Genomic DNA, 24,506 nt, shown 5'->3' with positions numbered 1-24,506 from the left:
TAAAGGTTTTTATGTTCTATTCTTTGCCAATATAGTCATGATAGAAAAGAATGCAAGCATTTTTGTACTCTTAACTGACATAGGTATGCAGATTGAAGCCAATATTCTAAACACACTTAGACATGTGTGAGGTTAAAAGAGGAAGTCACGTGATCCAACTGCTTCAAGTAGGCTGAGGTGCTTTACATGCATTGCTTCAGCACAAAGGAAGCCTGTGAACAGAGAAAGCTAGATAGAATGTTTCGGTTGCAAAGATTAAGCACTAAAAATGCAGGTTCAGATCAGCTGGAATTCATGCTGCATTTGGCAAAAAATTTAGTCATGAAACTGAAGCCTCAAAATAATATTTGAAAGAAATAAAGCATTTATGATGTTCTTGAAATACAGAATTTTTAATTAGCATTAGCATCAACATTTGAAATTAAGTCTGTAGTTTCAGCTTGAGCAAACTTTTTTGCTGGAACCCAAATTATTGTTCTTCTGTAGAAAAGACACTAAGCATACTTTTTTTAGGCTTGCAAAGAGTCTGATTCTGTTCAATTCATGAGCATCTGTCTCCAAAGCAAATAGTTTCAGAAATTGTTAGGCTGTGAGGGTGGCATTCAAGTATGGTTTAAAAAACCCCCTCACTGATTTTATGAGACACTTCAAAATGGAGTGCATCCTAGGAATGTTTTTATAATTCAATTTTTAATTGAGTAGAAGTAAGGTTTTCCATATGGAAACCAGCCTAACTCATTATGATGAAAATCTCAAGAGTCCTAAAGTGTGTTTAAAACCAGGACTTGTAGACACGAACAGCTATAGACATTAACATGACTAGAGATTATATCCAAACATTGTTGATAGCATGTCTGTTGAAGATCATACTGAGACATAAAGCAAAAAATAGAGTCCATGTTATTTTCCTCACAACTTGTTTTACTAAAGTTATGTGTTATTCCAGATCATATGCACAAAATATATTCTCAGAGTAAAGGCCAGGTCTTATCTCAGTTTGGTAGGACAGAAGTTACATTACAAAATTTAGTTACATTAATAGGTTTACATGCTTTTTTCTGGTAATAAAATTACATTGCAATAGAGTAAATACTAGCATAAACCAAGGAATTTGTAAATTAATTGTATATTATTAATAAAAAACATCAGAGAAACACTAATTCTGGTTTATTTTATTCTCCAGTGAGTAATCAAAAGACAGAAAAAAAAAAATCATGTTGCATTATATATAATATGAATTTTCCATCAAGGGTCGTTACATGTGCATGTTCACTGCAGGTGTTCATGCATGCAATTACTTGAGGCAAATGCATTTTCCTTAGTTACCAGGGTGGGTGCGCTCTTGCTCCTTTCTCCTCTTCTCTGCTAAACAAATGGCGGAGCATGATCCATATTTCCTCTGTGCAGGTGAGTCAGAATTTCTGTGTAGTTCAACACTCCCTAAATTTTTCTTTGCAGTTTTACTCTCTTAATTGTTTTGGAATAACCTGTTTATCCCTTTGGCCTCTCTTGGCATGCCCTGTTAAGCCTGGATGGATGTGCTTAACTTTTTTTTTTTTTTACACAAATCATAATACTTCATTGTTGATTAGAGATGCAAAGAAAATGTGATACTTTGAGACAAGGGTAGGGAATGACACTAGACTCATTAGCAGTGATATTCAGAATGCTGAAAAGGTATGAAATATTATTTGTTTTTCCAGTGTACTGTTTGGAGGGATAATACAGCCCTATGCCGGATAGTGTACCCAAACTTAAATGACTTCCTAGTCAAACTACTCATCTGTGTACATTCACAGGCTCAGCTATATGTCTGTATCTAATTAAAATATACATTTGCTCTGTACATATAACAATTTATTCTTCAGTTTTGTAAACTCCGATACCACACTTTGATTTTCTTTGTCTTTACGTTCCCTAAGACAGAAACAGCATAGAGGAAAATCTTTGGCTTGTCCTAATACATTTATCGCTAGGAGGGAAGTATATATATTTACACATACTTCTGTATAGGTCTTCTATCCCTGTTGTTGGAAAATTTTACCATCAGAACCTTTAAAGTAATAATACTCAGCCTTTAGATTTCATGCTGAGTTAACTGGCTTATGGGCCCAGCTTCATATGTAGAGATGTGTTATTCAGAGGCAGAAATTAACTTTACAGGTAAGGAAAGTGAAATGCACAGGATCACAGGTTGAGTAGGACTCAATCTTGGGTATCCTGGTGTGGAGCATTCTCTTCTGTTCACTCTTCTGTGGTATGTTTCTAAACATCCTATTGCAACACCAGTGGTCTGAAAAGTCAGCAGCAAAATCATAACTGATTTGAATGTGATAACAGCACCAGCATTGCTGAAATTAGACAAAAATTTCTGTTTTCAGTGAGGTGAAAATACAAAGTCTGTTTTACATTAGAGAAGTAGTTCCCACCTCTTGCTGTGGGACTCAAGAAAAAATTGATTTTTCTGTGGCAGGTAGTGGTGTAGAAACCACACCACTACGAGTGTTTTTAAAATTTAATGTGATACGCTACTTTCAAAATTCTACAGAATCCTGTTTCTCTTCAGAATCCCTAAAATGGTAGCAATGTGTTCTTTCCCAACAAGTGAACAGGAAGAATGTTCTAAATTTTTCATATAAACTCTTACTTTGAATGTTGGTATTACTAACCACCAGTCAAAATCAACACATTTCACTGAAATGATGTCTCAAGACAAGGGACAAAAGTTCAGGAATTATGTTGAGTTGTTCAGTACCATAATGGGTGACCTCATATTCTGGTATCAATAGATCAGCATCTTACTGCCACACGATTATTTTATCTTAGTGGGAAAGCTTCCCTGTTTTAACATTGCTGCAGTCACCATTAAGTTTTGTGTTGCAAAACTATTGAATTCAGCTGATGCACAGCTTTTTGGAATACTTTGAGACATGAGTTAATGGCACCTGGGAGTATATTAATGGCATTACAGTAAATGATGGGAAATTACCAGGAAGTTTTTCCCCCTCCTTATTTTAGTATTTTCAAAGATACGGATAGGTGGAATGGATTTTCATATCATGTTACAATTTATAAAAGTCTGATCATAATTTATGAAAATAGACTGATTTTTAAAGCATTCAGGCAAAATACTGAAACTCAGTGCAAGAGAAAAGCAAGAGCCAGATCACTACATTACTCTGCACTTGGGCCTGAAGAAGCCTATGTGGAAAACCAGATGGACTCAAACTGGAAAAAAAATTGCAAGAAGCAGTAGCAAAGGATTTAAATCAGGTGAGATTACAAGTGCTTGGGAAGGTTCTCCTGTAGATTCCAAGTTACCATCTCTTTTCAATCTCAACTTATCTTTACCCCATGCACTGACATGACCCTTTATTCAACCTAGGCTTGGATGACATTTGTGCTACCTTCCAGGAAAGGAATTGTTTTTTGTAGCTCCCTCTCTTATTCATTTTGAGAAAAGGATTAAATACTCCCTCTGACCAAGCATACAGGCATGCTAAAGTGAAGCCACTTCACGCTCCTGGCCAAAGAAAGAACAAAAATACCTACAATAAGCAAAAGCAGATGGCTTCAGTGGCAGGAAATGAATGAGCCAGACTGCAGGTAAAATGGTTCTCTGAACACATCGGGGAGGTTTGTAATGACAGGTTCTTTGTTATCTGGGGCCTCCCCAAAGGAGGCCAGATGTCTTCTGTTGTGAAAGGAGATAGATAGAGATGCTCTTCCTTTTCCTCCCCCTTTAACTTATGGCTGTTTAAGTTACTGCTAATGGAAGTGGAAGCCTGTTTTTCCCCTTGCTCTCTGATGTCTTTGGAAACAGAAGAGATAGTTAGTGAAGGAGCATTCTGATATGAAAGAAAAGGCCCAGAACTGGTCTTTACCTCCCCATGACCCTCATTTTAAAGAACAGGGAGGTCAGTGCTGCTAACTGCACTTGAAAAAAGGATTAACCACTTGATTGCTTTCATTTGGTGGAAGAAAATTATTCTTTAGTCTCAAAGCTGGAAAAATGTATCAGTGGTATTGAGACATTTTCAGTATGAGGTAGATAACTTCGGTTGGTTTGGCGGCTTATACCAGTACTGAAATTAAATAGAGGATTTAAATGTTTTTACAGAGGGGAGAGCAGGAGATGGGAGAGAAGGGGAAACTACATCTGCTGCTCAGAACAGATTTGCAGCAGAAGTGACAATAACCTCCTTCCTGCCCTCATAAAAGGTTATCATGGGAATATCAACAGACCGTAATTAATTACAGATATTAGATGTTCCTCTGTCACTTGGTGTAAGAATGACTCTTGCATTACACTGAGGTTGCAGTGGAAGAAAAAGAATCTGAACCCAATGCCTGGACACAGTGTTCCAGATTTAAAATCTTTTCTGTACATTGATTTCACCTGAGAATTAAAATGAATTTACTTTTGGAATAGATTCTTAATTCCCATTGTTCAAATAAAGTGAGGTACACAAAACTTAAATTTGGAAACCATTTTTAACCTTATGAAACTATTTTCCAAAAGTAACAAAGAACAGCTTATATAAGCTTTTATCTGACCTCTGCTTCTTAAATAAAAAAACATGTTTTCAGGGAAATGTGTCTTGGAAGTAACTCCCCCTCCCCCCGCCCCGATTTTTCTCTCTGGTTCTTGTAAAACATTAGGTCAGTGGGTTCATTTTATTTTTGTTTGTTTAAAGTGGGTGAAAGTTTCCTTCTCAAGCTATTATACTTGTGTGATTTTTAAAAAATATTACAACAATCATTGTTTAAGAAATACAACAACAGATGGAAATGTCAAAAGACTATCAAAATTCATACCAAAGGAAATAGCATTAATCATTGTAAAAAGCCAAAATAACCTCTCAATAGCAATAAGAACCAAATGAGTAAGAAACGTGTTGTTTCAATAGCACCGAGACATGACTGCTGATTTTTCTCATTGCCTGGCACATGAAGTCAATATATATGTATATTTAAAACTATCTTTCTCATTCTGACTTCAAGCCTGTGTTTCTTGTGGTGCTGTTATAGTTCATGCACGCTTCATGTGCACTCATGTAACTTAACTAGCATTTCTTTCTGCAAATGGAAATGTTTCGGTTGTCCACTGAAATGCATTTTTACATGCATTCACTTGTGCAGATAAGCATACAAATCTGAAGATAAGTATGACTTGCAGAGAGAGTGTATTTGTATCTTGTGTTTTAAGCAATATTAACTTTGATTTCAATATCTTGAAGCATTAAAAAACATAGTATAAATCAGTTGTTTGAGCCTGTGTGGATTGCTGTGTATGCATAAAAAGACTTTCTTGAAGTATTTTTCACAGCACTGTTTCTATCTTCACCAGGCTATGAGTGTACCCTCCTGGAGAGTATGCTACAGGTGATAATTTAGGTAGATTTTTTTTGAGGAAAATATACAACAAACTTCAGAATTTTTGTTTAAAAAATAATCTTTTCAATCTGTGTCACTGACAAGATTTATTTTTTTAAGTAACACTTCTGAGAATATTCAGAAACATTTATCCATCTTACATCACACTTCTAATGAAACAATTTTTACCAATATGAATTTTTCTGGCAGAACATTCTAGTATGAGAAAAATATATTCATATAACTCTGCTTGTAAAAATATAGCTTAGGTCTATTACCTCTGCCAGCATTAGCTGTACCGGTATAGCTTGGCAAAGTCACATTTGTGTAATTACATTCACATGTGATGACTATGACAGCAGTGCTACACATACCAGCAAAAATTTCATCAGCGCAGACAAAGTGTTATTTATGCTGTTTGAATTTGCACTATTACTGCAAAAGAAAAAACACAGCAGATTCATAGTCTGCCTAATTTAAGGAAGTCTTGTCAGAAATGTCGTGGTCGGAACCACCATCTTCCCTGTTTCTTGTCTCTGCAAATTACTTTGTCTTCGGTCCTGCAAAAAGATTTACATTTTCAGACAACTCCTGCAGTCCAATGAGCTCTTTCTGCTGCTTAGAATACAAATATGTGGCATCTACAAAATTTTACTGCTTATGATATGCCATAGTGACATTTGTTAAGCTAGTGTTCCCCAAAATAGTAATGATATTACATAATAATAATAAACACTAACTAAATTAATTTTTTAAAGAAGTCTAAAATTTTCCAAGAAGTTGAGAATAGTCTTAATATAAAAGTATGTGAATGGTACTATAGAAATCATGCACTGTATAATGATGTTTAAGGAGATCGCTCTTTTCTAATACTAGGACAATTTTCCAGAATTAATCTTGAAAGTACACAATTTATATTCTATTCACTTAATTAATGTGGTCTTTCATTTTGTATTGGTCTGTTCGTCCCCTCCAGTTAAATACCATCCCCATAATTTCAGTAAGCTTTGATGACATAAAAGTGAAATCAGTATTACTGAATAAAACACAAAGAAAACACCTGAAACAAAGTATTAATAATAATAAAAAGCTAGCACGCTAACTCCTTTTTATAGTTAGATAATTCCTTATGGCAAGAGGGGCCAAGTCCTTCTATCCCCACCTCAGGAAATACTCTTGATGTGATGAGCATATCAGGCCCGTAGGTTCAAACACAGCAGTATTTAGCAAAGCATAACTGTTTTCAAATGTATTAGTTCTAATCAGACTGCTCATTTGAGTAGTTCTGCAATCTCAAGTGTGCAGGACATGAGGTCTGCAGCTTACTTCTGGACAAATGCTGTAGCTATTAAGACTACTATTTATTTCCAGATTTCAATTAGATAAAAATAGTTATGTTTTTGCACTTTATCATTACAAAAGAAACAAACTGTAGTGTTACTTACCTATAGAAAGACATCTTACTCTTTTCCTGCACAACATTTGGCATTTTTAATCAATGTGTACATAAAAGAAAAGAAAAAAAGCAGATTATCATATTGTCCTTTGTAATTCTCTTTCAAAATCTCCTGATGATAGTCCACAAGGAAATAATAAATTGCTTCTATTGTGGAAAGGTACGTATCTGGCTTTCCCTTCTGATGACGCCAAAAACAAGTTTTTCTTGTCTTCAACTCAATTTGCAACAACCCTGTCAAGACAAAAAAATTGCATAGATTAGACAATGTGGATTGTTGGATGGGATGCCAAACAAGTCTTTAGTGTTTTTTTTCTGATTTTGCTGCTAGCCTGTTAGATGCCTGTATGCAAATAATTTCTCTTCCTGTACCTCCATTTTTCATCTGTAAAATGGAGGCAATAATTTTATCCTCCTTTGTGGACCACTTTGAAATTTGATGAAAAAATGCTGTAAATTCTAGGTTACATCCTCATATTTGCAATTAAAACTTATAGGTTATCCTTTCATTCATACAGCCTCACAGCCCTCAGTAAACTCCAGGGTCTCTTCAGATGGGAAGAGTGAAACCCACACCTACAAAGACTCATCAGTGTTCATAAACCGCTTAACAAACTTCATCTTTTGCAAAGCTAATACATTTCAAGTGTAAAACAGAATCCCTCAGACTGCTAGTTTTGCTGAACTGAGGAATATTTGCTAAGAGCCAGACACTCTTCATTTATGCTTGTTAAGTAGCTGAAATCTCACTGGGATTACTCAGGAGTAAGTATGACAAAATCTGGTCATTATTTTTATTCAAAACTAAAAGCATTCCCACTTGAGATGAAAGAAAGAAATTTGGTCTCTGTATGGCATATGAAAATCTTTTATCTACTATAGTCTCTGTTTTATTATTCAGAAGAATTTTAAACATGTATCTTGGTCTTTATGTTCCTTAAGATGCACAAACTACTCACAATTAAAACCACCTTAATGTATAATCACTTTGTAAACAGGATGGACGGCTGGATTATAAAGAATAGCATATATACATCTCAATAATACCAGCATCAGGTTGTTAAATTATATTTTTCTAAATGTTAAAATCAGATACTAAATGTGTGTCATGGGATGGTTTAGTACAAATAATAGTATAAATAACAATACGGTTTAAGAATTGCTTGGAAGTGATGGACAGAGAAGTTTCAGTAAGGTCCAAATTCAGGAGCACAAACTGGCCTATAGGCCAGCACTCGTAATTCTGTACTTTTTACCTTCAAACTACATTTGAACTACTTTACAGAGTAATTTCAAGATGGATTTAGTTGTTTGCTTTGCAGTTAGTTATGTATGATGTCTTGCATAGTAAAAGAAATCTTTCCTACAGCATTTTTTTTTAAGTGAACAGGAGATTCCAGCACTGAATTTAAATGTTATTGTTGGTATTTCAGAATTAAAAATTAAAAAATAATGTAGCCTAATTATTACCTCTAATAATAATCCTATACCTATGTGCATTCAAAATTATTAACAGGAAACTGCATTAACCTTGTTTCCCTCAAGAGGTTTCAATACTTGAATTCTCAGCCTTAACCAAAGTGAAAACTTTCAAGTTCAGCAATGTTTCCACCTTAACAGCAGTGAACTAAATTTAGGGGATGATTCCTCCTGTTTGTGGTTTGAATACAAACAAGTGTTCACTGAAGGCAAGACCACTGACACTACTGAGCTTACCACAAATGCAGGAGCAGTTAATTTCAAACATAGAATTTTAGGAGTTTTGTAACAAAAAAGAGGGAGTCAAGAGTTAAAGTTTACTGAGCATGTTTCTATCATCTGTACTTTATTTGTATCTATACAGTCAAAAGGCAATATTTTATTACAAATAGATTGTTCATATGAAAGCTTACAATACTAAGGAAATCAACATGTTGGTTTTGCTTTTTTAGCACCCACACACTTTAAGCTCATTAGAAATAAACATTTCTATGAATCAAGCAAAATGGAAATACAGCTATCTTTAATTTGGTAACGTAACCAAATTTTCCTTACAAAAGTTATTCTCCTGTATATGTGTCTTATGGCAGAAAATACCTTTCAGAGATCTCCCACCTTTCCTTAAGCCTCTGTTTTTTTCCTAATGTGCCACACTCTATTATCACAGCATGGTCCCTGTGCTCGCTCCACTAGAATAATCAAATGCTCAAACCTGTAGGATCCTATATTATTCCTGTTTGGTCACTGACATTACATCTAAGAGATTCTAAGTTCTTATCAATAAGATCTATGTAAGGTGTAAAGTTTACACACGTGCTGAAGCCTGCTGCTTACTCTGAGCCTTCCATCACCTCTTTGTCCCTATAGTTTGTATAATGAACAGGCAGATCCACTAGTTCAAGAAATACCAGTGCAGAAAATTAAGTAATGACTAATTATGGTTTGTACCTATGGAAGCTAGTAAGAATCTAAGTCTTACTAGTGTGCCTATTGTTATTTTAATTATACTGTTAATTTCCTAAAGAGGAATGCTATTTCAGGCAGGAATACTGCTCCTTTCCAAATCTTTTAGATTCCCAAGGTTTATGAGTAACTTATGGATTTAGGCTGAAGAAGAAGGGATTTACATACCTTGGATTCACCTTGCCTCTGCTATACCCCCCTGGATCAGCATGTTATTTTAGAAAGAATGTGGAAACTCGTAACAGAACTCCCACTTTTTCTTGACACCACACTGCTGAGTGTGATTTTGAGAGAAGAAAGATGAAAATATGAGGACAAGAAATTTGTCAGAAATAAGAGGATGATGGGAGTTTGCCTCAGAAAACATCAACTTACTGCTCTCGGATATCCTAGCTGTGCACAGGCAAAGATGACTATTTTCTTGTAGAAATGAAAGCAAGCACAGAAACTTAAAAAACCCAAACAACTAAAGCAGATATATGATTCAGCCTTGTACAAGAGAATGTATAAGCTAATAAAGTAGACATTTGGCTAATACAAAGTGGATCAAACTTAAAGGAAAAAATACCAAAGCAATCTGTTTCTTTAACAACCATGTTGATGTTGCCAATAAGCTTCATAACTCATAGGAGAAAGTAATCATTAACATTAGATACAATTGTTTCCTTTCCGATCTAGTGATCACTTTTAATGAAGTAATCAATCCTAGACATAACCAACTTTCAAGTATTTCCTGTCTTTAACACAAGTGATTTAGTTTTGCTTTCTAAAGATACATTGTACCACTTTTCCAAGAAGATATAGAAGTATTTTTTGTCCAAGTTTTCTATGCTGTTTTTCTTAAGATTGATGTACTCATTTGCTTTCTCTTGCAGTGCAATTAGCTAGATTTATTCTCTATATAAATGCAGGCTTAAAAACACAAGGCTTTTCTTTACACTTTCTTGGCTTCATTAATGTTTCCATGTAGTATATCTTCTAATTTCATCTTCATGAAGAAGTACAGCAATTACTTTTTATTTGGTATTATGAACACTCCTTTTTGAACTTTAATATATGGAAGAATATTTTGTTGGATGATGACTTCATTTGTAGTTAAATTGAAAAATGGCAACAGTTGTCTATTTTCATGCGTGTACAACATAAAAATTTCATCAGTTTATGCCTAAGGAATCTCTGCCCCATTCATCTTGGAAGGCAAAACTGCAATTCTAAAAGGAGTATTAATGCATCTTACATCCTTTACGATGGGCACTAAGGAAAGCAATGAACGCATGGGTTGTGCACACTGCTATACCTGCTGTAGGGAGCATAAAATACTCCCTTGGGTGTGGATAAAAGAGACTGACTTGCATGACACTAGTCACACCTTACAGCGATCCTGAAAGGTGCTTAGGGAAGCAGAGGACCTGGAACACAGCTGGAAGAGATGGAGTTCTAGAAAGGAGGGAGGAGTCCACCAGATCAGTATTCAGATGGGGTAACTGGAAACCATTCTTCAAGAACTGCAGAGTAACAATAATCACAATTTTTTCACTGATGTACTGTGTAAGCTTCCACAGAAATCTTCAGTTTCCCTGACTGCCTGTTACTTTTCTTAAATTCACCCTTTTAAAATAAGTTCAAAATGCTTTACAGTAACTCGCATCATGCAATTACTCTAATCTTTACAGTAATACTTCAATTTATTTGATAGAGTATGCTTTTTGTTAAACTAAATACTTAGTAACAGGATTTTAATTAGCCAATACATTATACTAACATGTGGGATTCTTTAACAAACTGACTAGACAGCAAGGCAACATTCATCTTGTGTGTAAGAAGTCTGTGAAATTCCTTTTAAGGTCCAGTGCAAAGCAAGCACTAGTAAGCAGTTAGATGTATTACATATAAATCTGATGGCCTGCCTCCCAGCTAAGTGCACCTTTTTCATTAATGAAAGTATTTTCAAACTTGTATTTATCTCAAAGGAAATGGAATGCTATTGCTAAATTGTTTTATCTTTTGTGGTTTTATTTAGAATACTTGAATGTATACTTCTTGTAATGAACGTAAGACAAAAAATCCTTGCAGAAGTGCAAGTTTTTGCTTTCAGAGATGGATGTGGAGGGCAAGCAGGCATTCCCCTTTTGTCTGGAAAGTCATGAGGTCATTGAAATGACCATGAAACAAAGAACTTTACTAGAAAAAGAAACCAAGCCATGACATACTTGTGCTGTATCTCCTAGATTCCTCATTCATCTTCTAGTGGCCCGTCTGCCACTAGCATGTATAAAAATGCTCCCCTGGGTCTCCTGAAAAAGCAGATTGCCACCTGCAAAGCAAATCCTTCTGGCTTCCTTCAGAGGTCACTCAAATACTGTTCTTCTGTTGTTTAACACGACAGCTTCCATTCTGTGAGACTGAGGAAATTTGTTCCAATACAGAAGTGAGAGAAATAAATGTAAATATGTTCTTAATACTAGTCTGAATGTTTTGCAAAACAAACTATGTGACATGAAAAGTAATGGAGTCTTTGGCTTAGGAAGTCTTTGGGCAACCTAGTCTAGTGGAGGGTGTCCCTGCCCGTCACAGGGGGGTTGGAATTAGATGATGTTTGAGGTCCCTTCCAACCAAACCATTCTAAGTCTTCTACAGCACTGAAATAAACTGTTGTGTCTTTCATGTATACTCAGATATAGGGTTAGGTGTACACTTACATCATGCTCAGATCTGTTATATACACGTGTATTTCCCTTAATCATTGCTGTAGCAATAACATCTCAACTTTTTTTTTTTTCTTACCTTGAAGTCGTTCATCAGTTATTATTTTGTTAGTTTGATTCCAGGTACTGTCAATAAATATTATTTTCTTCAGGCTAGTGCCTTTGCTCCTGTTGCTTGAGATGCATTCGTTCAGATTTTTTTCTTCTTCTTTCAGTTCTATTTTTGCTTGCTTAAGAAATGGCTCTCTGGAACAGTCATCATCATTATCACAAACACCTTTCTTAGTGTATTTTTGGAGATGGAAAGCAATATCTTTTACTGAAACTGAATTGGGACCAGGAAATATAAGTGCTATCTGCATGAAGAAAAGAAAGAAATCTGAGTGTCAACAAAATCTAATAAAACACCAGGAACTGCTTCATCAAAGAACAGAAATTTTCTATCCCCACCCACAAACACTGAAGTCAGGAGAAGACAAAATATCTCTTAAAAAATATTCTGTTGTCTAAAAGGATAAAAGACTATGTTAAAACAATGGATAAAGATACTTATTAGAGATCTTTAATTAAATGTCATTTTCACCCCTCTACTCCTAACTCTTAATACGTCTGTAAAAACAAGGGGTTTTTTCAGCCAACACAATGGCGTCAGCCCTGAGGAAGTTCAAATTGCACTTGTCATTGCAGGATATGGGGAAGGGAGGCCATAAAGAATACTTTCTAATTTCATTCACAAATTTTAGGTCAGAAAAATAATCTCTTCTGCTCTTGTGTCCCACAACTCTCTTACATGAAGAAGAACAGTGACGGCCTTACTTAGTATTTGTTCAGCAGCTATTACAGCACTCAGAATCTGTGACTAGGAAAGCCTGGACAATACAGTCACTGCAATCTCTTCCCACTTTTGCCTGCTTTCCCCATTGCTCTTCCTTTTTTTTCAGCTTCCTGCCTCTCTGCCACCTATGCTTTCCTTGATGACTCATTCCTTGAAGAAAATAGCGTCTCTATGAGATATGTGTATTATCCTCTTCATGTAGTCAAATAATAATGGTGTTAATTATGACATCAAATGTGTAAGTATTAGATTTCAGATTATTCACACATTTAATTGAGCATATAAATCCAAATTCATAGCTCACTTTTTTCAGGCTCTGTGCTGGCTATGATAGACAACAGTTGCATTTGAGAAGGTTTTCTCTGTAATAGCTAACGTTAAAAAAAATTAAGGACGTTTAAATACTGCAGCTGCTGAATATGATAAATACCTAACTACTGTTTAACTTGCTGTAAGCTGAATACTTTCATATGTTTGGGCAAAATACTTCTTGATACACAGTGAATCAAATTATCCATTGTATAAGGTGGTGAAGATAAGAAATTCAAGGTGGTTAGATAGTGCTACAGTTTTTCCGAGCTTTGGAGGACCACTGTACATTTGTAGGCCTAAGCTTTGAGAGAGCTCAAGAGGGACTCGACTAGATTAATAAACTGTGCTTTCTTCCCACTCCCTCCCAGCAGAGTGCAGTACCACTGCAGGAGGAAGTACAGAAGATACCTCCATATCTCCCCAGCACAAAGCCCAGCTATCTATATAGAATTTCTTACTTCGTGTCTTTTTTCTTCATATTCGGGAATGCAAGGGTATTTATAAATTGTGACATCATCAGGTGCCAGGAGCTTAGCATGCACAGCAGTGCTTTTGCCATCTGTTTCATTTGGGTGTTTAATAATGTCAATCTTCAAAGGTAACTATGGTAAGAAAGAAAAAGAAATAAATAAGCAATATTAATGATCACATATACAGGTACAAAAATTGATGCAAAATCCAGGAGAAATGCCTATGGGTATGTAATTAAGACATGTTTGACAATTTTTTACAATGTTTTTCTTTGAATAAGTTTAAAACTAAACTAGAGGCAAGTGATAAGAAGCACCTGTTACATTCTCTTATTTCACATAAATTCCTAAGTATGCAATGAATGCAATTTGGAATGCTGCAGTAGCAGGGTGATAAAACCTCTAGAAATAGTATCAATGAGGTAAATAAGATATGATCTTAATTTGAGCAATATAATGGTCCCAAATATGAATACTTATCTGTACTAGGTATTCACCCTATTGCAAAAATGGCCATTTCAATGAAAATGTACCTCAATCCATTAGGTCAAACTTCCAAAGTACTTCTAAAGTATTTTCATGATGCTTTCAAAGTACAGAGTGTCTTCAAAATACATTTTGGTTCCTAGGTGATTTTGCAAAATCTCTCTCAGTCCTCCGATCGTTTTGCCAAGTATTTTAGCTTAAGGGCATTACGCTTGGTATTCTTTATTTATATTTTAAGAGTGGTCATCTGAATTATACAACCATGACATTTAGGAACACCTTTTAGCTCATATTTTATGTAAAATTCACTCTTGGGTATGGACAAATTATATTTTTCGGTTCACAGTGCATACTGTACTGGCCAGACTCCTTAGAAACTGAAGGATGAAGGTAACAGCACTGTAAAGAAACTTTTAAGAGCTAAGTGAAATCAGTCATTTGCATGAGAAGCTGAGTGACTTCAGCTTATCTTCTTATCTAGTAGATACACAAATGTTTATGTGAGGACTGGAACACTGTCAGTGTTTGTCCACGTAGTTCCTCAAATAAGAACAATAATTTTATCTAACTGTAAATTTATTCATACTTATAGCTGTGTTAAAGATGAATGTCCATAAAGAATGAATCAGAAAAGAAACGGTCAGACAGACTGCTCTCTGTCCCCAGTAACTAAAAGCCACAAGACTACTATAAAGAATCCACAAGAAATATTAACCTTCACAGTCGGTATTTCTTCAGTAGGGACAGTTTCAACAGGAACAAAGCACGTATAACAATAGAACATCCTTGAACTACTGCATCGGGGGCATTTTGATCTCCCACTCTTTTTTGCCTTTTCAAGTACTTCTTGCGATGCTAACTGTAATTGGTGAAGTGGGTTATCTTGAAATGATGATGGACTCTGCAATTCTAGACTTTCCAAACATTCAGTATTTCTTTTTGGTCCTTGGGAGTTTTCTTCATTTAAAAGTGTAGGTGAATTTAAAGACATGGTTAGCTGAAACAGACAATATGTTGTAGCTGTTAAATAAAAATCGAAGATACTATGAACTAATTTATTGGAAATTATTCTGTATGATCCTATTTAGTAAAAAATACTCATCAAAGAAGGTGTTTCCTATAACAGAAAGAATAATAGAGTCATCTGATTCAGTTATAGCACCAAGAACTCCAACCAGATTTCAGCAGAGCATGAGATAAACAGCTAAGAACAACTTGAGATCTGTATCCTTAGTGCACATGTATGTACATTCATCATTTTTCTAAGGCAAGTTATCCTGCTCACTTAACTTGTGCAGAATTGTATTTTTTTTTCTATCGGTAGGAACAGTGTCTAAAAACTTGGGGAAACACTTCAACCTGACTATTGACAATCAATTAAATGTCTACCTGACAGAAATCCATAAGAGAAAAGTTAATTGTACAAATTTAGATCTTTATCCTGAAATTTATTGTGTGTGGGCAAATGAAGACACCTGAATGAAATCCCTGTTGACAGAACTTTATGAGATAGAAGAAATCTTCCAGGAGCAAGGCTTGAGGCTGAAAAATTAGTCTCAAGATCTAAAACACAGCTTTGGTGGTTCATATACCAGATAGTAAGTGCTGACTCAGTCTAGACCCATTCTGCAAATTTGTATTTATTTAATAACTTTGATGGGGTTTTTTCAGGCTTTCTTCAGGACAGAGGTCATCTTACCCTCTGCAGCTGGCACGAAATTTTCAGAGTGTACTCTGTGTAATGCGTCAGAAACATGACTGGATGCCCATACTTGATCCAAACAGAATTAGTATTGCTGTGTGCAGAGGTTCATAGTCACAGTCACAGCTGTAGTGAAACCTTTGGACTAGATAACTCAGGGTCCTCTCTGGTCTTCAAAGCAGCCCAAAATCGGGAGCCTGCACAGCCTGCAGTAGTTATAAACTGCCTTTTGCACTCTGTGCTGTATCATTTAAAATGAAAAAAGTCATCTGCAGTTATTTACTTTCAGCTAATTTAGGTATACTTTTTTCATGTCAGGGATCACACTTGTGAAATGATGTAACAGAAGTCATGTTTAACAAAAAACAAACAAACAATTCCTGAGATGGGATCCAAAATTAAATGTTTAAATAAAACCAAGTGTAATTTAATTGAAAAATAACAAAACCAAAACACTCTGCTAACTTTCCAATAAAAAATTTAAATTAATCCCAGAAAAATTAGTAGTTATTTTCTGGTAAAATTAAATACTCATGCATACTATGATACCTTCCCCTCCCCCGTCTACAAGCTCTAGCTTTTGAAAGGTCAGGGATGTCCGTTCAAATAAATACAAAATCTAATGTGCATACAAATTTTATAGTGCAATTTGCTTTTAAATATCTCTGAGATAAAGCAAATATATCCTACATCTCAGACTAACCCGTATTATTACCAAGTTTCCTCAAGAAGCAAAGAGGGCGAGAGGCCCCATAATTTGACATGCATTCCCAGCCTGCAAACTGATTCTTTTCAGTATAATGTCTTATGGCACTGTGGTGTTCAACTATGGCACCCCCAAGCACTTTCATTATTGATGCCGACAAGAGATATGCAGCTCTAACGGCACAGGAAAACCTTTGTGGTCTCAAAATAATAGTTGTTCACAAAGTACAGCAGTATACATACGGTATACTTCTCAAAAAAAGACAGCAATAGCCTACACAACTTGTAAGATCCAAATCTTGATTCAGACAGAAAACTTTAAGACTGTAAATAACAATTCCATCTACATCTAATCTCCAAAACCCAGAAAAATGAGTGCTGCTGGAGGGTACCCTCCGCATTCCAACCGCAATTCTAAGACAATTTAAAATCTCAGTCAAGACACGGGGTTTTTGTGTAAAGTTCATGAAGTGGAGCCAGGCCGCTCATCTCGGTTACTGCCGTGCGCTCGCTCGGCTCTGCTGAGCGGTGTGAAGCACCGCCGTCAGTCAGTTCTCCGCCTGCAGAGCCCACTGCTGCCGACACCCACAACCGGGAGGGAGGGGAGGGCAGGACTGGGACCTTCTGCGGCAAGACAGTCCCTGGGCAGCGTAAAGCAGGCTGTAGGACACGCGACGGAACTCTGAGGAGCACGGACCGTTGCTGTTGTGGTGTCTCTCGGAAATTAACAAAAGCCTAGGCGTGACCGAATGGCCCGACACCGCAGGGACACCAGGGCCTTGAGGGCGGAAAGCTGCCTCCTACCGCGCGCCGGCCTAGCTGGAGGCCACGGCGGCGGTCTGGGGCCCTCCACGGCGGAGAGCTGCCAGGCCGCCCCACACGCGGCCCCGAGGTCCCGCCACCCCCGTCGCGGCCCCCTGGCCCTCACGGGCCACGCGGCTGCCAGAGATGCGCTGCCTCCTTCCCCCCCCTCCCCGTGGCCTCGACGCCCTCGCGGTGGGGTTGGGCGGGGAGCTCCGCTCCACACCGCTCCTCACCCGCTCCCTCGGCTCCAGCCCCTCCGCGGGCCGGCGCTCGCCGCAGAAGACCGCCCGTCTCTTCTGCGGCCCTCACAGGCTCCGGAACGAAAGTGTCGGGCGCGGCCGCCGCGGGGAGGAGAGAGACGGAAGAGCGTGCCCGGGGAAGTGCTTTTCGGCGGGGAACGGTTGCTAGGAGCCCTTAGTGATGGCCCGCGCGTGCCGCCCGCGGCCGTTGAAGGGCCGCGTGACAGCCCCGCACTGACTGACTGACTGACTGACTGACTGACTGACTGACTGACTGACTGACTGACTGACGGGGTCCCGAGGGTCCTTCTCCGCGGCGGCGTGTCCTCCTCTCCGCACATCTCCACGGCCAGCTGGCTGGCTACGACTCGCGGTTACCCCCGCTAGAGGAGGACGGCTCAGAGCAGCCCGAGCAGAGAGTGGCTCCTAACGGGTCATCTTTAACATGGGATTTTGTGTTTATTTGAGGGCCTCCCACTCGAAACTGGCTTTTCCACTTTTTCTGTCACAAAATCCTGACCAGAAACCGCATCCTGTTACCTGGAGGGAGAAATCCATCCTTTCCAGCAGGCTTCCGTTCAGGTTTTCCCAGCCCACGTGGAAGGCCCCAGTGCTTTACTCCTTTTGAGGCGTTTCCTCCACTGGAGCTGGTGCTACCCTGTGTGGCCTGTCCACTTGGTAGCAGTACCTGGGAACCATGGCTTGCGATGGGAGGCTGAAGGGTTTGTGTCACTCCCTTGTTAACTCCAGCAAAGCTGCATCACTTAGATTTTATACCTGTATTTCCCCACCCCCACCCAGTAGTGTGCTTGATCCATACTTACGGTTGACACCAAGGGCTGGAAGAATTGCATTGCTGTATTCCTTTCTTGTTTTGCATCTCTCTAAATAGGACATGGGATCTTTTCTGTGGCATTCCTTGGCCAGGTTGAGGATGCTGCTCCACAGTAGCATTTAGCCAATATTCAGTGTTCAGTAACTGAATATTTAGGTTGAAGTGACTACACTAAAACAGTAATTTTGGTATAGAGAATATGTCTCTTGACTCAATGAAATAAAGTCTGTGATCTATTAGTTGTAACAGACTTAGTGGAAAAAGTTGACATTGTAGGCAGCTTTTATGCCAAACTTTGGTCTCAGTTACACCCCAAAAACCTCACTGACTTCAGTGGTGTCATGTTCGGTGACAGAGGATTTCTGCAGCATTCTGTTGTTATTTGTTTTGACTTGATCCATTTTTCATGCCAGCAGTATGTAATACATTGCAGTAGTAAGGAAAAAAGGGCTGCATTTCCCATCCATATTTTTTTATCTCCTTATGCTGTGACAATACATCTCAATGTGCGGTAGTTAATTATGTGGAAATAACAAAATGTTTATTGGACACAAAGATGACTTTTATAATAGTTTCTAAAATTCTTTCTTACCAAACTTAATTATAGAAGGTTTTATGAAGTGTACCATCTCTTACTTTATTTGAATGATTTCATTGGGTGGTTAATCCAGAACTTCTTGTTTGGGAACAAACAGACCCTGCTCATCATTTAAAAGCAGGTTCTGAAATCTGAATTACTTCTTTGTATACTTTTATTCTATACAGTTATTTGCACAAAAGCTGTGATTTTAACACAGCTATATAATTTTTGTTTGGGGTTCTTAATTTCACAGTTTACTAAAAAGATAATTTTTTCAAACCAATATTTCTCAGACTTGGTTTCTGCTCAGATGTAACAGTGTAAAGTTTGAGGTTTTAATTATACTGAACTCAGAAGATACCAGTTGATTGATTTCAGTAAGCCGTTTGCTAATCTGCGACTCTCACATTTCTTCCGTCTTCTAAACAAAAACTGAAAATGTAAGAACAGAGCAGATTTGCTAGGTGATTGGACATTCACTTTTTCTTCAGTATGTATTTTAGAAATACATAAATATAGTATAAATATTTTGTATAGAGGTACTGAGAAGAAAATGGAAGTTCTGCCCTTATGATTAAGTGTCCTTACATATCTTTCACAATTTTAGTATGTTTCCTGACATCTAAGAATGTGTCCTAGTCTTCTGTTTATTGGAAGAAATTACAATGAGCATGCTCTTTATAGGCTATAGCGATAGCTTTGACTGTCATTTTAGTTATCTAAATATTTGCTAATATGTGTTATCTTAGGATTTTTTAAGACGTTCTGGTGAGAACAATCCGTACTGTATATCAGCAGAAAATGCAAAATCTTCCTTTTAGTTTTGAAGAATTCTTATGGTCTCAAGATTTGGTGAGTTCGACTACTTATTATTTTAACTACCCATGTGTATGGTGAAGTGAACATGCAGGAGTCAGGTCCTGAGCAAAGCCATGTGAATGTAAATATTGAGAATTGAGTTTGTGCTAGATAGTATTTCCAAGACCCTCAGGCACTGGAAACTAAGAGGTTCATAGAAACGGCAGACCTTTAAGAGAGCAGCCTCTCTGTTGTTAACTTCCCCTTTTCTCAAAGCTAAACCATGGAGAAAAATTTTTTCTCTGCTGTACTGCAATTTTCTGTTGTTGGGAGCATGCTTGAGTGATGATACTGAATCAAGCTTTGTTTAAAATATTTGATCAGTCCACAGCATTACTAACATAACAGAAGATCCTGCACCCTGAGGCGAAAAGTTCTGATGAGTATGAAAAGGGGAATAGCTAGTTTTGTGTTTTAATGAGCTTTTTTCTTTTCTTTTACAGATAAGACTGCTGGGGAAATCTTTGAATATGCCTTTGTATTTTGTTAAAGAATTTAATATAATGTGGTTGCCAGTGATTCATCAAAATTACATTCTTTTTGGAGGAAACAGAACATTCCTTTTGACCTGCTTACATTATTTGCAAGTATTGATTCACTCAAAGCCTTTAGCTACAGAGCTATGAGAAAAATTGCTCTTTTGTTTTGAACCAGACCCTCTTCTCTCACAGGAACAGAAAACCAAAAAATGTTCAAGTATTTTGATAGGTGAAACATTTAATTATAAAAATTAATTTTTTTTAAAGTTATATTTTTTAAGAGAAGCAATCTGACATAAAAATGGAAACATTTTAATTTGGGACAATTTCAAAACAAAAGATTAATATATTTTAATTTTCTAATTGGTTTAACTTTTTCCCTTTTTACTGTAAAATGAACATATATGTATCAATAGTTAGTATTTAATTTGATTTTTTTAAGAGAAATAATTTGTCTTGCTGTCCTGCTGTTAAGATAGAACATGTCATTGTCTTTCAGCTATACTAGAGGGTTTAAAAGCACATTGATTACTCCGTATTAACACTTAGTATGTTATTTCAGGAGAGTGACCAATTTGATGATTAACTTCAAATGACTACCATTGCCTTCAACAATTTGCTCAAATATTTAAGCTGCTAGTTTAAATTCTTTGCTAGATCAAGGAACAGAGTTTCCTCCTATGCTTCCAAGGCTGTTCTCAACAGATGGAAGGCATTACTGTCCTTTCCGAGAACCTAAATTGCACATGATTTTATTTGTCTCTTTAGAAACATAATAACCCTTTTTTTCTTGAGTTATCTCCTTCTCTAACTAAAAAGTTATAGGCTTTTAAATTATTCTGTGTATGCTACAATGGGCCTCCCTGGCCTATTTATGTTTTTCTGTCTTTTTGAGATGATGTAATCATCTCTGAATGCAGTACATGGGAGAGGAGGAAGTCGTGGTCTACTTAGAAGGTATATGTAAAATGCATTTATACTGGTATTACAATTCTTTATGCAAAATGAAGTTCACAGATTACCTAATTTAATCTTTGCATTTTTATAATTTTCAGAAACCACTATTTTTACTATGTACTGATTGCAGGAGTGACCAAATTGTATCTCTCTTGATGAGCCTTATCCCTTGGTGGATAAGTTACAAAAAGATTATTCCTTCAATGTTATATGTAAATATCTATAGGAACATGTTCCATTGAATGTCAGTCCACTCTCAGATTTGGAGAAGAGAATAGACACATGTATCACTGAACTAGAGAATCATGCTGAAAAAATATTTTTATTACAATGTGGACCAGCGTATCTAGAGGAAAATCTTACTGCCCTTGAACAGAGTAACCAACAGACATTGGCCCAGATAAGTGTTTACAGCTTTCTTCAGTTTGCAAGTGTGAAGGGTCAAGTTTATAATTAAAAAAATTCTAATAAGCTAAAGTCTTGATTCTGCCTGGGGTTTAGAAACATTTTGTTTCAGGCCTAAACAAAGCGCAGGCAAAATTCTGTGAAAACATGTTGTTCTCCACAGATCTTGGTGTTATAAAGGAAAGATGCGACATACAGAAAGACCAAAATGGTGATTTTTAAGCCTTCCAATCGTTTCAGTGATGCAGTATGACTATACAGTGTGTTAGGTTTTGTGCACATACACATTTAGATGTAGATCTATCTATATAAAATCTTTTCCTGATTAGAGCTTTTAATCAATGAAATCATCAATCCAGGCTCTTTTTCTAGCTAAACCTTGCTAGTATTTTTAAGACATTGCTACTGAGCAAATTGATGCAGAGGAGGTTCTGACTCAGACAGGTGAGATGGGGAAAGCACAGCTATATTACATATTTTTAATTCTTTCTATGGATTAGACAACAAAGACCAAATGTTCAAGCCTTTTCCTTGGATCCAGAAGTGGGATTACACCTATCTCTGTATGTTTGCTGGGGGAGAACAACTTGAAAAAGTACTTTTTTTTCTTTATATCTCCAAAGGTATTTTGTAGTCACCTAAACTCTCAATTTTAGACCATTGCTCCTTATCTGAAGTATATTCACAGTTCATAGTATGAATTGTCTTAGCTGAAAATAATTATATCATTGTGTGAAATACCATTAATTATGAATTAAGTATTTAAACATTTTTCAGGCTGCCAGATACGTTGAGGAGTCAAAGGGCAGAAATGTAGAGGTGAGCTTTTTTACTTTATGTGTAAAAAAAGTGCACAGCGTTCTGTCTTACGAATATGCTTTAAATTGAAAGTCAAAGAGATACCTCTGATACCAAACCAAGGGAAAACAAAGTTTTGAGATTCACTCATTCAAGAGTCAGTCAATTTTTCTAAGACTACATGAATTTGGATATATTGGGTAATGGAAATTCCAAATACAGTGTAAATATGATGATAACGTTTATTCATATGGCATATTATGGTCAAATCTTTAGAGCCTAGTGTCTGGGACTTTCCAATGTGCTAGGCAAGGGACTTGAAGGAGAACAAATGTGTCTGGTAGTTTGAAATGTCTGGATCCTGGTATTTCTTGGATGCTGGTTAGACTTCAGGCATAACCAGGCATGAACAGGTTCTTTGTTTGAAATATTAATGAAATATTAATGTGAATAATGAGAAAACTGGACCATAAATTAGTAATAACCTATTGAGTTAGTATGTTAAATGATTCAAAATTTGTAATTTGGCTTATTAAAGTTCAATTAAACTTTCTATTGAAGAAAATATTGAGATATGTAAAAACAACAAATCCTTTGTTAGATTCTTCTGAGACATCTCAGAAATTTGGCATGGGTTTAATAATTTTCTGATAGAAAATAAATTTTTGAGAAAGAAGAAACTCACAGGAAACAAACCTCATCAAAGATTGAAGTGATCATTTCATGTACTTTTACAGACTCTTAAGGATAATAAAAGAAAGCAACTGCTAAAGAAAGTATTTTTATAAAATGGGCTCACCAGTAAGTGAACACCTCTATTCTAGAATATTTTTTAAATTTTACTTTAGAAAAAAATTGGTTGTATGTTTGAAATAGTATTTTCTCATTGGAACAGCTATTTAACACAAAGGGAACATAATAATTAACTTTACTTGCTAAATGTTTTCTTCTCTTTTTAGAGCTATAACTACCCTGGTTTCAAGGTAAAACAGCTTTCAGAATTACCAAGACATTTGGAAGCTCCAAAACTTTGGCACTTTAGTTATAAAAGCTCAGCATTTCCAAGTACGTACTCTTTCTGCCAGTATCCTAAACAGAAACTGCTGGTACGGAGTATTGCAAATATTTTGACACATTCATCTGTGTGTTTCATTTTCATACTCCTTTTAGTATCACTATTAGCATTTCTTGAAGCTACAAAATTGAGAAATCTAGTAGTCATTTATTATTAGAAGCCATTATCTTTGAAGGATTATTCTTGCTGCCCTGTCTTTATGTCCCAGAGTTGACCAATAATTAAAGTACTGAAATAATGTTAAACTAGTATTAAACTCAAAAAGAATTTCAAAAGCAAGGTAAACACAGAATTAGAATGTAGAATATGTAATTTTATTGCAGTCCCCTTTGGCATATATGTTGCACATCATCTTAAATTACATGATCAATTTTTTTTAATGTATCATTGAGTACACAAATCTAACAGTGCCAAGGGAGTGATTATGTAGTGAGATGACTGTAACACATCTGATTTGCTGTAGGAATTGTAGGATCAGTAAAGTAGGAGTTTGCAGCAAGTATGTAAAACACTAGAATGCTATTATGCAAATGATTTCAAATTAATTTCTTCTGTGGATGATCATTCACTTTTACTTCACAGCTGGTGGGCATGAACCTCAAGGTTGTAAAACTGATCTTGTAGCAGCACTTTCAGCAGCAGTATGTACGGACTCAAGTACATACCCATGCCTCCCGCCTGAGGGCGTAAAAAGTGAAGACGTTCCTTATTTCTCTCACATGGCCAACAGCAGCAAAATGAACGCCTTACAGCGTCCAGCAACTTCTATGTGCACTGTTAATTAATGCTAGTTAACAGCTCTTTTTTTTGTCAGCCAAGGAAAGATTTATTTGACGATATGCTAATTCCCACTGTGTGCATGCACCCATCTTTTAAAAGACTGATGTGGGGTATTAATTATGTGTAAAGGTAAAGCTTTTGTACCTGCCCCTTGACTGAATTAGCCACAAAAATTGTAAATAAAAGTTTAAAGGACTATTGCAACCC

The 24,506-nt window shown here is 36.6% G+C and overlaps 1 protein-coding gene and 1 pseudogene across 1 annotated transcript; one reads left to right on the top strand and one right to left on the bottom strand.

Annotated features, from left to right (window-relative positions):
• Window positions 1–916: 916 nt before the first annotated feature.
• Window positions 917–17,605, bottom strand: DTWD1 (DTW domain containing 1). Its single transcript, XM_054837310.1, has 6 exons — window positions 17,527–17,605; window positions 14,798–15,079; window positions 13,585–13,728; window positions 12,059–12,335; window positions 6,822–7,066; window positions 917–5,936 (listed from the first exon to the last, which is right to left on the bottom strand). Exons 2-5 carry the CDS (start codon window positions 15,071–15,073, stop codon window positions 6,837–6,839), a joined length of 927 nt encoding a protein of 308 aa, XP_054693285.1. The 5' UTR covers window positions 15,074–15,079; window positions 17,527–17,605; the 3' UTR covers window positions 917–5,936; window positions 6,822–6,836.
• A 2,143-nt stretch (window positions 17,606–19,748) lies between these two features.
• On the top strand, window positions 19,749–24,304 carry LOC129210851 (uncharacterized; annotated as a pseudogene).
• Window positions 24,305–24,506: the final 202 nt, after the last annotated feature.

The sequence above is a fragment of the Grus americana genome, chromosome 10 (genome assembly GCF_028858705.1).
Source record: "Grus americana isolate bGruAme1 chromosome 10, bGruAme1.mat, whole genome shotgun sequence".
Classification (NCBI taxonomy): Eukaryota; Metazoa; Chordata; class Aves; order Gruiformes; family Gruidae; genus Grus; species Grus americana.
This window is presented reverse-complemented; position numbering and strand designations above follow the sequence as displayed.

Excerpts from the sequence above, each read along its gene's own strand:
- DTWD1 (XM_054837310.1), bottom strand. The coding sequence starts at position 15,073 with ATGTCTTTAAATTCACCTACACTTTTAAATGAAGAAAACTCCCAAGGA. Across the intron at positions 12,336-13,584 it reads ATGAAGAAAAAAGACACGAA|ATAGCACTTATATTTCCTGG; the intron begins GTAAGAAATTCT and ends TTCTTCATGCAG. Across the intron at positions 7,067-12,058 it reads AACTGATGAACGACTTCAAG|GGTTGTTGCAAATTGAGTTG; the intron begins GTAAGAAAAAAA and ends TTGTCTTGACAG.